The sequence below is a fragment of the Hypanus sabinus genome, unplaced genomic scaffold (assembly GCF_030144855.1).
Source record: "Hypanus sabinus isolate sHypSab1 unplaced genomic scaffold, sHypSab1.hap1 scaffold_1698, whole genome shotgun sequence".
NCBI classification, from domain to species: domain Eukaryota; kingdom Metazoa; phylum Chordata; class Chondrichthyes; order Myliobatiformes; family Dasyatidae; genus Hypanus; species Hypanus sabinus.
Window position 1 is genome coordinate 36214 of NW_026779782.1, and position 17312 is coordinate 53525.

The following is a 17312-nucleotide window of genomic DNA, read 5'->3' on the forward strand; positions in this document are numbered from 1 at the left end:
TAAAGGACTGTGCCTCAGACAGCTGGGTTGTTGCAATTTTTACGTACCAGCAGCAATAGATCACTAACGGAGTCTGGTTTCGATGTTAAAACCACTCTCTTCATTAGTATCTACTCCAAATCTAAAAGATTGAACGAAATAAACAGCAATTAACGGTGTTGTACGTATTCCAAACTATTGGGAAACAATACTTAAAGTCTTCAGATGGTAAAGTGGAAAAGTTCAGTAATCGACGGAACAAGCGAGTGAGAGGAGAGATTTGTAAATCCACACGAAGATGTAGAGAGAAGGCAATTACGACGAATTCCACACACATTCCACGCTGGGTGAACGAAATAACAGTCGCCGAAGATCTTATCCGTCGATTAGTTCCGAAATACACTTAGAAATATCACCAGGTGACAGTCACAGGAATATCTTCTTCGGGTGGTTACCACAGAACACCCCGATTCCGGGTAAGGGAAATCCACACATATGGATTATACGAAGTGACAGTCACACATCCGTTGTGCACTGCGTGCCGATGATCAACCCAATCTTTTGGGCATAGCAGTGACAAGCTGAAGTCTCTCTCACTCTTCCTCTCTTCCTCTCCCTCTATCTCTCTCTCTCTCCCCTCCCTCTCCTCCCCCCTCTGTCTCTCTGTCTCTGCTGCAGCGCCTGTGTGACGTCACAGACCCGCCTCACTCAGGCACTTAAAGCGACACTCACAGTAAACGAACCTGCGGTCTCGTAACACAGTGCACCTCTAAAGTTTGACAGCAGACTGGCGAGTGAAACTTCGATGGTGCAGAGTCAGAAACCAAAGAGTTGCCAGCCTGAGTCAGGCTTTGCGGCTCCAGAGAGAGAATGGGTCTGGAGTTTACGAGGAGGAGGAGAGGGAAGAAACAGACCAACAGGATATGGCTACAAAAGGAATATCAGAAAAATTTGGAAAAAAGATTGCTAGTTTCTGCAAAATACTGGTGGAAATCAAAAGATTAGGCAGCAACTGTGGAGAGGAATAAATAAACAACTTTTAGACCGAGCCTCTTCAGCATGCCTAGACTGTGGACTCCACTGCTTAGTTACTACCTGAACTGCAGAGCTCCCCCAGCATTTTGTGTGTGTGCGTCTCTGTATGTCCAGCCACTGCAGAATCTCCTGTGTTTTATACTTGCATTTTACATTGGCATTAGATACACGTGGATATTGAATACATTGTTTATGTGAGCCGCTTCCTGCGTTAAAAATGCTTCAGATTTTTTCTATATACCCGAAAAAAAAATGAGATATGGATATTGAATCGGTGCTTCAAGAACTGTTTAATGGCACCGGTATTACCCAAAAGGCCCTGCCAGAATAATTCTTATCAGGCACTGAAGCGCTGATGAACTGCGCAGGCGTCAGGCTGACGACGTCCCCGAGTATCACGCATGCGCGCAGCACACGAGGCCTTGAAAATGTCGGTTGCAGGTAAGAGCGATTCTCCGTGTTTTTATCTTAAACACCGACTTCGGGATAATTCCTCTGTATTTCAGAGACCGTGGGCAGCAACCCCGGGACAGTCCTGCCCTCTTCCCTCTCTCTCAGCCCCACGATCCGTACACGGGCCCCGGGGAGCTCCCGGCCGCTGAGTGAATGGGAACCGATGGATCTCTCAGACAGAGCTGAGCTCCAGCTATCTAAATGCAAGGATTAGGAACTCGGAGAAAGGGAACAAAATCTTTTACATCACCCATCTGTGGACACTTTCTGGAGGTCCAAGATTCGTATGTTACACGACCGCTGGACTAAGTGTGTAAATGTAGGAGTGGACTATGTTGAAAAATAGATGTGCTAGATTTTCTAAAATTGACTCCTTCTACCTTAGGCCACAACCTTATCTGTCATTCCTTATTTATTTATTTATTTATCTATCTATCTAGCTATCTATCTATCCATCTATCTATATTATATAAATGGAAAAGCAGTATAACATTAGATGATCCAGCATAAGATGAAAGTTTAAACCTTAGCCTTTGTTTTAAATCAATACTTAGTCTTTTCTGTGATTAGAAAATCGGAATCTTGGTTAAATTACTGGACATAAAGTATGGTGAGGTGCATTGCTAGCATTGTAGATTAGCAAAGATTCTACTGTGGATTGGACTTCCAGAGCACAGTTACTGGATATCCACAGGACAGTACTGTCAAAGACTAAGATGGTACTTTCAAATAGAATTGGAAAGGAAATGAGAGGGAATTTTTGAGTGATGCAGAGCAAGAGAAAAGGATTGGAATTGAGAGGATAGTTCTGGTTGATGATCTCCTTTCATGCCAACAATAATTTTATAAAATTGTTCTGTGATTCTGTGTGAAGCTTTCCCTGGTCATTTGCCACGTCTTCTTGTGATTCTGCTCCTAAATGTGAAGACGTGGAGAAGTGAGTTTAAAATTATGCCATTGAACTGGTTGTAAGAATGGACCACACCTATTGGTCCTCATTTGGTTTATTCGGAGCCTTGTCAATAGCATGAATAACTGAATAAACATCTCATTAGAATGGGGTAGATTAAATTGAATATATAGGATCTTTAAATTATACCCCTTCCCACTTATTATTTTCGCTGGAAAAGAGATGTTGAAATTCTAAGTAATCCTGACTAAAGTGTATTAATGTTTGAAAAAAAAAGCTCAAGGTCAAATAAGTGTGAAACATTTGTAGAGTATTTTATAGGAAGGGACATTAAAGACATTCATCATTCATGCTGATTTTTCCTCCCAGCACTGCCGCAAATACAGAAACCACCCCACCTCCCTTCAAATCTACTCCATGCTATGCCTGATGAACCAGCCAAGATTAGCAGTTCACCATCTGTGGGAAAAATTGAGTACAAATACCTAATAAGGTTGGGATGTGTACATTCGTCTCCCAATTTATGATGTAGGAGCATTGACATTATGCTGCTTTGTGTGTAAAATATACAATCCTCTTTGTTCAATTCTTTATTAGCTCGTGAACTTACAAGTTTGCTTCAGGAAGTTAAGCAATTTAATTTTAAACAACAGCATGAATTGACAAATGTTACCAATTTTAAATAGCAAAAAGTTTATAGTATTTTTTTCCTGGGAAAAAATAGAAGTGGGGAAAAAAAAGACTTTTGGTCTGAAGTTTGAATAGTGTTATCATGTGACTGCATTTTTCAAAAGAAAAGAACAAAGATTGTAGTTATCCAAATGCAGAAGGGTTAATCCTACGTTAAACTTGTGAATTAGGATTAAGAGATCCAAGATAATGTTAATTTAATGAAATAATTTAAATCCAATTAATGCTTTAAATCTACACTATACGTTCAAGAATGCATTTTAGGTAGCTCAACACCTCATGCAGGTCAGTCAGGTATCTCTGCTCCCTTTAAACTTGCACGTTTCTGTTTCCCAGATGCCTTTGAAACTTACTTTGACCTTATTTTCTGAGCTTCTTTTAAACTTGGAGGTTATGTGGAACACATCATTCTGTAATGTGATGTCTGAAAACAGTGATTTGGAAGTGAGGTATGATGTATTAATAAGAGAACATCTAATAATACAGAAAATCTGCTGGTCCGACACCCAAGACCCAACCATGGCAGGTTCACTAAGTTTTACTGTGGTTCGTCACATGTTTGGAGGGCTGTCGCCTGAAAGTAATGATCATTAATCACCATCAATGTTACATAGTTCACACTAAAAATAAAAGCACAAGGGAGAAATCGGCCTCTGCCGCACCTTTTTTTCAGAGTGCTCAGTGGTTCATTTGAAATCAGGTCCAGAATTTTCCTGCACTTCTGATGGGAAATCTGTTGGATGTGTTTCTGACAAACATACACCCAAAAAATGTAATGAGTCAATGCACCAAGTGGATTGAACGCCAGCACTTTTGAACAGTGTGTTTCAGCCTATTCTGTTTCAATCTTTATGAAATGTGAAATAATATGAAAGGTCTAGAACAAGGGTGGGCAAACTTTTTGACTTGTGGGCCACAAAGGGTTCTAAAATTTGACAGGGGGGCCAGACCAGGAGCAGATGGACGGAGTGTTTTGGTAATACACCTCATAAGAGAAAATAAAATATCATGGGATATGTAGAAGACATGTGCTTTAATTTCAATTGAAAATGAACAAATGCATTACAACAAAATATCTGTCTTTGAAGTCCCATGGTATTTAGCTATTTATTGAAATGACTTTTAAAACACTGAAAATTAAATGAATAAAATACAGCTTTTTTAAATAGTAACAGTTATTATTTTAAAGCACTGAAAATTCTGTATCCTTCAAGGTATTATCATCATCACTCTCCTCCTGACTGTCTTTATTTCAAAACCGGTAGGAGATGCAGGTCTGCTTGTCCTATTCCTTCTTATTCAATTGTCCACTGTGCCAAAACTCAACAACGACCAGCACAAAGACAGAACAATGCCAGCGTGCCAGTATGCGGAGCGCGTTATTGATCTGGAGTGCATTTTTTATTTTGAGAACGTACGTGCACCTGCGTACTACTCGTGTCCATCACTTAACAGGAATGACATGTAACATGTAAGGCTTATTGAAAAAAATATTTTCAAATGCATTTTTTACATAACACAACGAAGAAACTTATTTTTAATTTCAGTGGGAACAGTGTTGTTGGTCTCCCTTTTTAGTTAGCGCATCAAAGTCTGGATTTAGTTTTGTTGTGGCGATTCTCAGGATGGATATGAGGGGTTGGTCAGTTAACTTGGATCTGTGGCTGGCTTTGTTGATGTTCATGACGCTGAACGCCTGTTCACACAAATAGGTCGAGCCGAACAAAGAGTAAAGCGCAAATGTGGAGTAATACGCTGCACCTCAACAAAGGTCAATGTATATAGAGTGCGTCATCTATTGGGAAAACACCAGAATTGCGGGGAAAAGACATTAACAAGGTTTATTAATATAATTTCATCAAGTTCTGCGGGCCGGATTAAAAAGCTTAACGGGCCGCATATGGCCCGCAGGCCGTAGTTTGCCCATGCCTGGTCTAGAACTTGATAGAGGGCTAAAAGATTACGAGAGGCATAGACAGGGTGGATAGTCAGTACCCGTTTCCCAGGGCACCAACAGCAAACACCAGAGGGCATATGTATAAAATTAAGGGAGGGAAGTTTAGGGGAGACATCAGGGGTAAGTTTTTTTTTACACAGAGGGTTGTGAGTGACTGGAATGACTTGCCAGGGATGGTGGTGGAGGCTAAACCATTAGGGGAATTTAACATCCTCTTGGACAGGCACATGGATGAAAGAAAAATGGAGGGTTACGGGGTAGTGTGGGTTTAGTTCTTTTTTTTAAGGTTTATATGGGTTGGCACAACATGTCTACATGGACGTTAGCAAGGCACTTGACACAGTCTCATATGGGAGGTTGGTCAAGAAGGTTCAGTCACTCAGCATTCTAGATGAGATAGTAAATTGGATGAGACACTGTCTTTGGCAGAAGCCAGAGTGTGATAGCAGATGGTTGCCTCTCTGACTGGAGGCCTGTGACTAGTGGTTGCCACAGGGATCAGTGCTAGATCTGTTGTGGTTTGTCATCTATATCAGTAATCTGGATGATAGTGTGGTTAACTGGATTAGCAGATTTATGACCACCAAGACTGGTGGTGTAGTGGACAGCGAGGAAGACTATCATGGCTTGCAGTGCAATCTGGACCCCCTGGGAAAATGGTTTGAGAAATGGAAAATGGAATTTAATTCAGACCAGTGTGAGCTGTTGCACTTTGGTATGACCTACCAAGGGAGGTCTTTCACAGTGACTGGTCGGGCACGGAGGAGTGTTGTAGAAGAAAGGGACCTGGGAATACAAGTCCTTAATTCACTGAAAGTGGTATCACAGTTAGATAGTGACGGAAAGAAAGATTTTAGCCCATTGGCTTTCGTGAACCAAATCCTGACAACAGATGGATATTATGTTGACTTGTAAAAGAGGCCTAATTTGGAGTATTGTGTGATGTTTTGGTCACCTACTGACAGGAAAGATTTAAAAGAGATTCAAAGATTTCAGAGAAAATTCACAAGGCTGTTGTCAAGTTTGGAGGACTTGGGTTATAAGGAAAGATTGAACAGGTCAGGACTTTATTCTTTGGAATGTAGAAGATTGAGGTGAGATTTGATTGTGGTAGAGGGGCATAGATAGTGTAAATGCAAGCTGGCTTTCTCCACTGAGATTGGGTAGGACTTCAACCAGTGGCCAGGGGTTAAGGGTGAAAGGTGAAATGTTAAGGGGAACATGAGGGGAAACTTCTGCACACAGATGGTCATCTAGGTTTGGAATGAGCAGCCAGCACAAGTGGTGCACGCGAGCTCGATTTCAACATTTAGGAAGTTTGTGTAGGTACCTGGATTGTAGGAGTGTGGGAGGGGCAATTTAAATAGTTCAGCACAAGACCAGATGGCCCAAAGGACCTGTTTCTGTGTTGTACTTTTCTACAAGAACTTGAAATATTACAAAAATTCACTCTAACCCCTTTTACCAGCTGTGCGGACCAACCAGTCATCTCAGCAGGAATTTTTTTATATGGTGTTAAAGCTGTAGCACTTTAAGTTAATAATACATAAAAGAATTCCCAGATGCACATCCACAAAGACAATTTGCGTGAGACTGTTTCAGTTACTGTGGGGCCAGGCACCCATACAGCTCAGCAGGAACAGGGAATAATACCAATGGAGAGAGTCAAACTGAGCCAGGTCACAGATTGGAGATGGCAGAAATGCCCCATTCTTATAGAGACAGGAAGAGCATCGGAGAGTTTGATGGTCTTCCAGATACCAGCACTCTGCCCAGTCAGGAGGTGATTTCTCTCTCCAACTTGGGTAGAACCTCACTGTAACAGTGTGATACCAGATCAAACCTTGGCAACTCAAGTAATCTCATCGGAAATGTTGTCCTAAACCCATTGATGGATTTTGTAAATCTTTTCACAGGTTAAAAACGAGAAGGAATTTGTCGCCGGGGATCTCAAACAGAAAACGCCAGTTTTGCTGTCTCTGTCTGGATATTTAAGAAGTGGAGCGAGGGATTCAATCGACTATCCTTCCTGCTCAGACTGTGGAGAGGGATTCAATTGATCATTTGACCAAATAGCAAGCCAGTCATCTTACACAGGAGAAAGGCTGTTCACCTTCTCAGACAGTGGGAATAGATTCACTCAATTATCACAATTGAAGGTACATCAGCAAGTTCACACTGGGCAAGGCCATTCATCTGTTCTGTGTGTGAGAAAGGATTCAGTTGGACCTGTGGACACACCAGTCAGTTCACACCACACCTGGTAGAGGCTGGTGATCTGCTGAATTTCTGGGAAAAGATTCACTCAGTCATTTGACCTTATGGCTCACCAGCGAGTTCACACTGGGGAGAAGCCATTCACCTGTTCAGTCTGTGGAAAGGGATTCACTCAGTCATCCAACCTACGGAGTCCCCAGCGAGTTCACACTGGGGAGAGGCCGTTCACCTGTTCAGAATGTGAGAAGAGATTCACTCAGTCATCCAACCTACGGAGTCCCCAGCGAGTTCACACTGGAGAGAGGCGCTTCACCTGCTCAGTCTGTGGGAAGAGATTCACTCAGGCATCCAACCTACGGAGACATCAGCGAGTTCACACTGGGGAGAGGCCGTTCACCTGTTCAGTCTGTGGGAAGAGATTCACTCGGTCATCCAACCTACTGGTACATCAGCGAGTTCACACTGGGGAGAAGCCATTCACCTGCTCAGAATGTGGGAAAGGATTCAGTGAGTTATCCAACCTACTGGTACATCAGCGAGTTCACTCTGGGGAGAAGCCATTCACCTGCTCAGTCTGTGCGAAGGGATTCACTCGGTCATCCCAACTACAGAATCATCAGCGAGTTCACACTGGGGAGAAGCCATTCACATGCTCAGAATGTGGTAAAGGATTCAGTGAGTTATCCAACCTACTGGTACATCAGCGAGTTCACACTGGGGAGAAGCCATTCACCTGCTCAGAATGTGGGAAAGGATTCAGTGCTTTATCCAGCCAACTGAGACATCAGCGAGTTCACACTGGGCAGAAACCGTTCATCTGTTCAGAATGCGGGAAGAGATTCACTCAGTCATCCCACCTGCAGAGTCATCTGCCAGTTCACACTGGAGAGAAGCCATTCCCCTGCTCAGAATGTGGGAAGAGGTTCAGTCACTCACGCTCCCTGCAGAGACACCAGTCAGTTCACACTGGGGAGAAGCCGTTCATCTGCTTAGTCTGTGGGAAGAGATTCACTGAGTCATCCAGATTACTGGTACATCAGCGAGTTCACACTGGGGAGAAGCCGTTCATCTGCTTAGTCTGTGGGAAGAGATTCAATAACTCATCCAGATTGCTGGAACATCAGCGAGTTCACACTGGAGAGAGGCCATTCACCTGCTCAGAATGTGGGAAGAGATTCACTCACTCTTCCACACTACAGAGACATCAGCGAGTTCACACTGGAGAGGAGCCATTTACCTGCTGAGAATGTGGGATAGGATTCACTCAGTCATTCCAACTACTGGCACACCAGTCAGTTGTTATGAATCCCTAGGTTTTGTTTGCTGTGGACTGTCATTTTAAGAGAGAGAGATTAGGAAGTTTAATCAGTCTGACTTGCAGCTTGTTTACATCACTCACAGCTTGTTTAGTTTTAACTGAGGACACAGACACTCAGAGTCAGACGGAGATGAAGGAGGAAAAATGGAAAGATCGATACAAGGGAAATAGGTGCCAAGGGTCACTGTTTGGAATTTTCCTATGCCCGCAAGTATGGGTTAATTATCGATTCATCATACATCGTCTGTGTGGTTGTCACCTCGTTTGATCCATAGGAGTGGATCTGATTTGGGGTATCATGTGAAGACCACCGATGTGTTAACCCTTGCCTGGGTGTGGTGTGGTAATTCACTTGAAGACGATACGCCTTGTGACAAGTCACTTTGGGTGATAATTATTATGTGGATTTGGAAGGATGACAGATAATATCTACAGTGACTGTTCTCTTGTTTTACCACCATGGAACCTGTGGAATTCGACATAATTGCCTTCTCTCGACATTTACCCTGGATTACATATATCTCTCTCATCACCTATTCTGTGGTTGAACTGAACTTTCATACTTTACCATCTCAAGACTCCAAGCCTTGTTCCCCCCAAGCTCAATAGTTTTGGATTTATATTTACACACATATATACACAGAACACTGTTAACTTTTGTTTATCTTGCTTAAGTTACTATATTATAAGTCGATTCTAATAAAGATAGTTTTAAGATCAAAAACAGACTCCTGGTGTAGTCTCCACGAGGAAATCTGCAGATGCTTGGAAGTCAAACACACACAAAATGCTGGTGGAGCACAGCAGGCCAGGGAGCATCTATAAGGAGAAGCACTGTCAACGTTTCAGGCTGAGACCCTTTGTCAGGCAGTCTCAGGCAGTCCTGATGAAGGGTCTCGGCCTGAAACGTCGACTATGCTTCTCCTTATAGATGCTGCCTGGCCTGCTGTGTTCCACCAGTATTTTGTGTGTGTTGTTCCAGGTGTAGTCTATTGGTGCTGATTCGTTTCTAAAGCTTTACGATTCATAACAAAATTGGGGCCTGCATCTGGGATATGAACAGCTATGGGGGCGTAGTCATTAATTATCGATTTCATTGGGGAAGTCCCTTTTGATATATTTGTGTGTAGAAAATCAGCAGCGGATGCTGATTATTGTTTGGAAGCGGGAACCTCTGAGGCATTAGAGGATGGCAGACGGATTGAGTTGTTGAGTCTTGCTAGAAGGTTAAAACTTGCTATGTTGAAATTGACAATGAGGAGGGAACAGATGCAGAGGGTAATAGCTGAACATTATGTATTTGAGGGTGTGTTTAAAGTGGAGGAGTTGGACGTGTTTCCTGGAAGTAAACCTAGTGAGCTTGAGCTCCAGGACAAGTTAGAAAAATTAAAGATGGAGGCTTCGGAAAGGCAGAGGCAATTTGAGGCTAGAGAGGCAGAAAATCAGAAAGGAGGCAGAAAAACAGAAGGAGGAAGCAGAAAGACAGAGGCTATTCGAGCTGGAAAAGATACAGTGGTTTCAGCAAAGGGGTCTAGCGTTAGACTCTGGTGATAAGTTTGAGGCTAGTCAGGAAATTAAATTGGTACCACAATTTGATCAGAAAGAGGTTGATAAATATTTCCAGCATTTTGAGAAGGTTGCTTAGAATTTAAAGTGGCCAAAAGAGGGTTGGTTCTCTTACAAAGGGGGAGGCTTAGCAAGCCTATTCTGCTTTGACAGTTGATGAAGCAGCTGATTGTAACATAGTGAAACAGGCTGTGCTCAAAGCTTACGAGTTGGTCCCAGAATCATACAGGCAAAAGTTTTGAAATTTGTGGAAATCTGTGAACCGGACATATGTAATTTGCTTATGAGAAGTCTGTGTGTTTTGATCGCTGGTGCACATATATGATGATGATGATAAGTATATGATGATTTTAATAGCTTGAAAGAGTTAGTTTTAATTGAAGAATTCAAAAGGTGTGCTCCTGACGACATAAAGACATATTTAGATGAAAAGGATACTGCCACTTTGCAGGAGTCTGATAGAATAGCAGATGAGTTTGCTTTTACTCATAAGGTTAAGATTATCCCAAATAAGAGCTTCCAAAAGAGTGCCAGAGATCACCAGGGTAAACCAGAAATTACAGCTGGGACGAGTGACAAGAGTAAGGATGAAGGGAAGCAGTTGAAAGAGAAATATTCTGGTCTTGCTTGTTACTATTGTAAGAAAGCTGGTCATGTGATGGCTAATTATTCTATCCTGAATAAGAAAAATGAAAAGAAGCCAGTCCCAAATGCCGGTGTTCAGTTTGTTGACGCACCTATAAACCCACAGGGTTCTGAACATTCTGTTGAGGCTCAGTTATGGACTGAGAACTCTGACTGAATTAAGAAGGCTTTTGATCATTTTATGTCAAATGGGTTTGTATTAGTAAAGGAAGGGTCAACCCAACTACCAAAAATTCTTCGAGTTACTGGGGATTCTCAGTCACTTATATTAGACAGCATTCTAAAGTTTGGTGATGAGACGAACACTGATGAAGTAAATCTTATTAAAGGCTTTGGGGGTAGCATGGTTTCTGTGCCATTGTACAAGGTAAATTTACTGTCAGGGTTGCTTTTGGGACCTGTTAAAATTGGATTATACTCCATTTTACCATTGGAAGATGTTAGTTTGCTGTTAGGGAATGACCTAAAATTGTTCCTGCAGCGCTGTTGACAACTAAGACAACCGCTGATGACCCACAGATGGATTTTAACATTTATCCTTCCTGCGCAGGAACTCAAAGTATGCCGACGCAGACGAATCTGTGCAGCATGATTCTGATACCCATGATAGCCAAAATCGGGATTCAGGTTATGATGACTTGTCAGGGAATTTCTGCCTTCATTGTTTCAACAGGATTCAGTCGTAAGTCTGATGAGAAAGATTTATCCCTGTCTGGGAAGGAGTTTATAGCAGAACAGAACCGAGACCCTGAGATTGAAGCTTTAAAAGAAACAGCCCTCTCAGATGATGAGATTAAGAATGTGCCAGTAGGGTATTATCTCATGATGAAGTGTCAATGAGGAAGTGGAGGCCACCTGCTATACCAGCGAGTGAGGAATGGGAAATTGTTCACCAAGTTGTAGTTCCTAAAGTTATATGGCTGAAATTTTAACTTTGGCCCACAGTATGCCATTAGGTCGACATTTTGGAGTGAATAAAACTGTAAACAGTTATGTAATAATTCTACTGGCCTAATTTGAGGAAAGATGTTGTGACCTTTTGCAGAAGCTGTCGCACTTGTCAAGTTGTGGGTAAACCGAATCAGGTCACCCCAGTGGCCCCACTCTGCCCTATAACTGCATTCGGTGAACCCTTTTAAAAATTTATAGTGAGGGGAACTTTGTCCTTGTTAAAGGAACAGTGGATTGATGGGGATGTACATGTTAACTTGTTAGACTCTGTTTAGAAGTTCAAGAATAAATTACACCAAGTCTGTAGTTTAGTGAGACAAAACTTAAAGATCTCTCAAAACAAAATGAAGTGTTGGTTTGATAAGTGGGCTTGAGAAAGAAAATACCAGATGGGAGATAAGGTGCTTGAAATAGTCTCTTAAATTAATGATCTGAATAATGCTATTAAAACACCCGACCAACGTAAACTAACACAGGTGGTACACATAAATATAATAAAGCCATATTTTGACAAGCAGGCACCGTCTGTGAGTGTTGTTGTCAAAACATATTGAGAATGAAACAATCGACTCGTCTGAGAATTTTCACAAGCCAAACATGGTCCCAGTTAGGCTAATGAACTCGGTTGTTCCAGAAAACATTGCTAACGAGTTGGCTCATCTGCAGCCAAAGCAACAACAACAGCTGAAGGAAGTAATCCTGATGTTTAAAGATTTATTTCACGATGTTCCCAAGCAAACCACAGTCGCAGTACATGATGTAGATATTGGTCAAGCCAAACCGATTAAACAACACCCATATTGCATGAACGTCGAAAAGTGTAAATTGGCTGAGCAAGGAATTGAATATATGATGAAAATGGTATTATTAGTCCTTTGGCATCAGATTGGAGCTCACCCTGCGTTATTGTGCCTTAACCTGATGGTGGTGTTAGATTTTGCACTGATTATGGGAAGGTAAATGCAGTAACAAAAACAGAATCCTCTCCTATCCCTAGGGAGGATGATTGCATCAATAAGTCTGGAAAAGCTAAATTTCTTACAAAGATTGATCTGTTGAAAGGGTATTGGTGTGATCCATTGACGGACAGAGGTAGAGAAATTTCTGCATTTGTGACACCTTCTGGGTTGTATGAACACAATGTTTTCTCTTTTGGAAGGAAAAATGGTCCAGGATCATTCCAGAGAATGATTGATTCTGTAATTCCAGGGTTAGAACACACAGATGCCTATATTGATGACTTAGCCACAGGGAGTGACACTTGGGAAAAGCATATCTCTGCAGTAGAGAAGCCGTTTGACAGGCTTTCTCAGGACGACCTTACAGTTAGCTAAGAGTGAATTTGGCCATGCCACTGTGACCTGTCTTGGCTATGTTGTTGGTCAAAGCAAGTTGGCTCCTGTTCGGGCAAAAGTCCAGGCAATTTCTCAAGTTCCTATTCTGACTGATAAGAAGGCTCTTAGAAGGTTTCTGGGAATGGATGGATATTTTCGTAAGAACTTTGCTGCTATCGCTCTTTCTCTGACCAATCTCCTGAAGTAGCGTGAAAAGTATGTTTGGACTGAACCTTGTCGGGAGGCATTTGATCGATTGAAAGTTATTATTTGAGGTTAGGCCAATCAATGTAGTGCTGTCAGCCAATTTCATTAGCAGATTGGAGCTGTGGGTGGCAACACAGTGTTATAGGTGCACAGAGAGTAAAGGAGAGGGCCAAAGAGACAACCCTGTGGGTTATGTGTTCTGAGGGTCAGAGAGACAGGAGATGGAGCTCACTCTTACCACCTGCCGGCGATCTGACAGGAAGTCCAGGATCCAGCTACACAAGGCAGGGTGAAGGCCGATGTCTCTGAGCTTCTTGTCGATACTTCACGCCTTTGTATGGCTACTGCTCTGCCCATGACTGCAAGGAACTGCAGAGAACTTTGGAGAGCAGAGAACATCAGAGAAACAAGCTTCCCCTCCATGGACTCTCCGTACACTTCCTCTCCCTCAGAAAAGCAGGGCATGTACACAAAGAACCTCATAACCTGTACATTCTTCCTGCAAACCCGCTCCCCCATCGGGGAAGAGATACAAAAGCCTTAAAGCGAACCACCCGGCTCAAGGACGGCTTCCTGTCTGCAGTTATAAGCCAAATGAATGATAAAATGGACTCGACCTCACAATGTAACTCGACGTGACCCTGCACCATATGTCTATCTCCACTGCACTTTCTCTGCAGCAATAATGCTTTGTTACAGTTATTGTTTTATCGTATATCAGCTCGATGTACCGTTGTAATGTATCGATCTGTGTGGATGGTACGTCAGGGAAGATTTGAACTGTCGTTCAGTACATGATGATAATAAAATTCCCCATTTTAATTGTGTGCAAATATTAGACAGACTGAGCTTCTGCTCTGGAACCACAGAAGGAAACTGAACAGTTCTCTTTCTGAGGAACGCAAATAAATAGAAAAGGCTTTAATCTCTCATTACGATCTGCTGTAAGTGGGATCAGGTGACTAGTGGTGGGTCTCCCATATTAATATCAGAATCAGGTTTAATAGCACCGGCATATATCATGAAATACGTTCAGAAGTAGAACCTAATTTTTAACCATAGATTTTAACAATTGTGATTTAATATAAGAATATAACTATCACATTGTTAAATTATATAAATAGTACAAAATCAAAAAAAGATGTAATAAACTATTTTAATTGTGTGGAACTATTTGACTGACTGGGTTGTTGCTTTGGAAGTAGTGGAGTGAAGCTTAACTGAACTGCACACATTTATGAGAAGCTCAGATAATTATAAAAAGCTAAATTCTCACATAAGTGGGTCAGACACCCAGAAACATCGGCAGCACTTCAGCAGGTAAAAACAGTGGAATGAAACATGCTGAAAATATTGCCGAAAAAAACCATATTGTCCACCACAACGAGAGGACGTGACAGATCCGGATCTCACTGCCTTGTCTGAACGGGGAAAGATGAAGCTACACGTATAGGTAGAGCAGTGACCCGCAGATGCTGCAGATCTGCAGAGAAACGTGAACAGGAAACGCGATCACATGGCCGCTTTGGTCTCTCACCCCCAGACAGATGTCCGTTTACCCACTACTCTGTGGAAAGACGCAAACGCCGCTCACATCTCCACTCACCTTAACTGGATTAGACATTTCAACACCCAGGGAAAATATATCGTCTGTCCACTCTATCTATTCCTCTCGTAATCTTATAAACGTCCATCCAGTCTCACCCCAGCCTGCGCCGCTCTGGAGAAAACAACACAAGTTTGTCCAGCCTCTCGTTATAGCTCATGCCCTCTAATCCAGGCAGTGTCCTGGTAAACCTCTTCTGCGCCTTCTCCAAAGCCCCGACATCCTCCCGAGAATGGGGGCGACCAGAACTGTATGAAACACTCCAGATGTGGGCTAACTAGTTTTATAAAATTGTGTTACGAACTGTAACTTTTTAGAAACGAACCAGCAGCAATAGAGTTCACAGTGGAGTCTGGTTTTGATGTTAAAACCATTATCTTTAGTAGTATCGACTGATAATATAGTAACTTAACGAAATAAAGGAAAGTTAACAGTGTTATGTGCATATATGTGTAAATATAACTCCCAGACTATCGAGCGTGAGGGAACAATGCTCAGAGTCTTGAGATGGTAAAGTAGGAAAGTTCAGTAATCCACGGAATAAATGATGGGAAAGAGATATTTGTAATCCAAGGTGAAACGTAGAGAAAAGGCCGTTACTTCAAAACAACCACCGTCGAAGTTCTTATCCACTGAATCCGTCCACAGACGAGTTATCAGCGAAAGTGACCTGTCACAGGAATACCGTCTTCCAGGGGTTACCACACATCATTCCCAGGCAAGGGTTAACACAAGATATTCCACAATCCACTCCTATGGATTATACGAAGTGACAGCCACACACATTCGTTGTGTTTCCGTGTACCGATGATCAACCCACTCTTGTGGGCATAAGAGAGTTCCAAGCATCTGCTGCGACTAACTGAAGCGATCAGCTTTTCTTCTCTCTCTCTCTCTCTCTCTCTCTCTCTCTCTCTCTCTCTCTCCCTCCCTCTTCCCCTCTTCCCTCTTCCCTCTCTCTCTCCCTCTCTCCCTCTCTCCCCCTCTCCCTCTCCCTCTCCCTCTCTCCCCCTCTCCCTCTCCCTCTCTCTCTCTCTCTCTCTCTCTCTCTCTCTCTCTCTCCTCTCTCTCTCTCTCTCTCTCTCTCTCTCTCTCTCTCTCTCTCTCTCTCTCTCTCTCTCTCTCTCTCTTATGGTTCAGTCCACGGTCAGCGCTGTCAGCCTGACTGACGTCATAGTCCCGCCTCCTCACGCCGGCGCTCTTAAAGAAACAGTCACAGTACGACCGCAGGCTCGTAACAGCCGCAACACAACTTCCCGACTTTTGAACTCAATGCTTCAACTAATAAGGACAACCATGTCATTTGCCTTCTTAACCACCCGATCAATCTGTGCAGTCTCTTTCAGGGAGCGATGAACTTGGAGTCTAAGATCCCTCTGATCATCGACACTGTTCAGGGTTTTGCATTTAACAGTGTACAGTCTCATACATTCGACCTACCGAGCTGCCAAGATGATCATCACTAATCAAATCTCACTGAGATTTCTCAGGTCCTGTTGAATTTATTGCCAAGTGCTCAAGTACGGGAAGGTACAGGGACAGAGAAACACTGACTTGTGGTAGCATCACAGGCAAGTACATTCAGATAACACACGGAACACAAATTATACGATTCTCTTATACGATTCAATTATACGATTATACGATCATCGACAATGTTCAGTGTTTTGTGTTTAACAGTGTACTGTCGCATACATTAGCGAGTTGCCAAGATGATCATCACGAATCAAATCTCACTGAGATTTCTCAGGTCCTGTTGAATTTATTGCCAATTGCACAAGTACGGGAAGGTACAGGGACAGAGAAACACTGACTTGTGGCAGCATCACAGACAAGTACATTCAGTTAACACACGGAACACAAATTATACAATTCTCTGTCAGTAACAATCTGTAAATATGATTTATGTCATTAGCAATGTATAAAATACATTGTGTCATGATCAATATTAAAATGTGCATTTTGTGTCAATAACAGACTTGGAAATGTTGAATTTGGTTCCTGTCTCCATTCCTCCTGTAATCCACAACCAGCTCCTGTGTTTTTGTCACAATGAGGGAGAGGTTGTTTTCTTGACACCTCTGTGTCGGGGTGATGATTTCTTCTCTGTCGGCTGCCTCGTTATTATTTCGGATTCGGTCGATCAATGTAGTGCCGTCAGCAAATCTACTTAGCAGATTGGGACCCGCCACTGCAGCCCCACAGTGCACTATGTACTGATTGCAAAGCTACGAAATTGCATGTGAATAGCCTCCTCTCCCCCAACACTCTTTCTGCCTCACCAGCAGACTGGGGCATCTCACATCTCGCTGCCTCCGCCAGGATATTAAACTGTGAACAACTGTGGTCAGGGACTGCTTTCTGGGGTACTCCAAACGCTACCTCCTTCCAGTCTGAAAACGATCCACTCATCCAGACACACACTACCGGCAGTTTATCGATCT

General features: G+C 42.7%; 1 protein-coding gene across 1 annotated transcript; it reads left to right on the forward strand.

Moving 5' to 3' along the window:
* The first annotated feature begins 1325 nt into the window (after positions 1-1325).
* Positions 1326-9358, forward strand: LOC132387284 (zinc finger protein 135-like). Its single transcript, XM_059959639.1, has 2 exons — positions 1326-1455; positions 6941-9358. Exon 2 carries the CDS (start codon positions 7346-7348, stop codon positions 8483-8485), a length of 1140 nt encoding a protein of 379 aa, XP_059815622.1. The 5' UTR covers positions 1326-1455; positions 6941-7345; the 3' UTR covers positions 8486-9358.
* Positions 9359-17312: the final 7954 nt, after the last annotated feature.

Excerpts from the sequence above, each read along its gene's own strand:
- LOC132387284 (XM_059959639.1), top strand. The coding sequence starts at position 7,346 with ATGGCTCACCAGCGAGTTCACACTGGGGAGAAGCCATTCACCTGTTCA.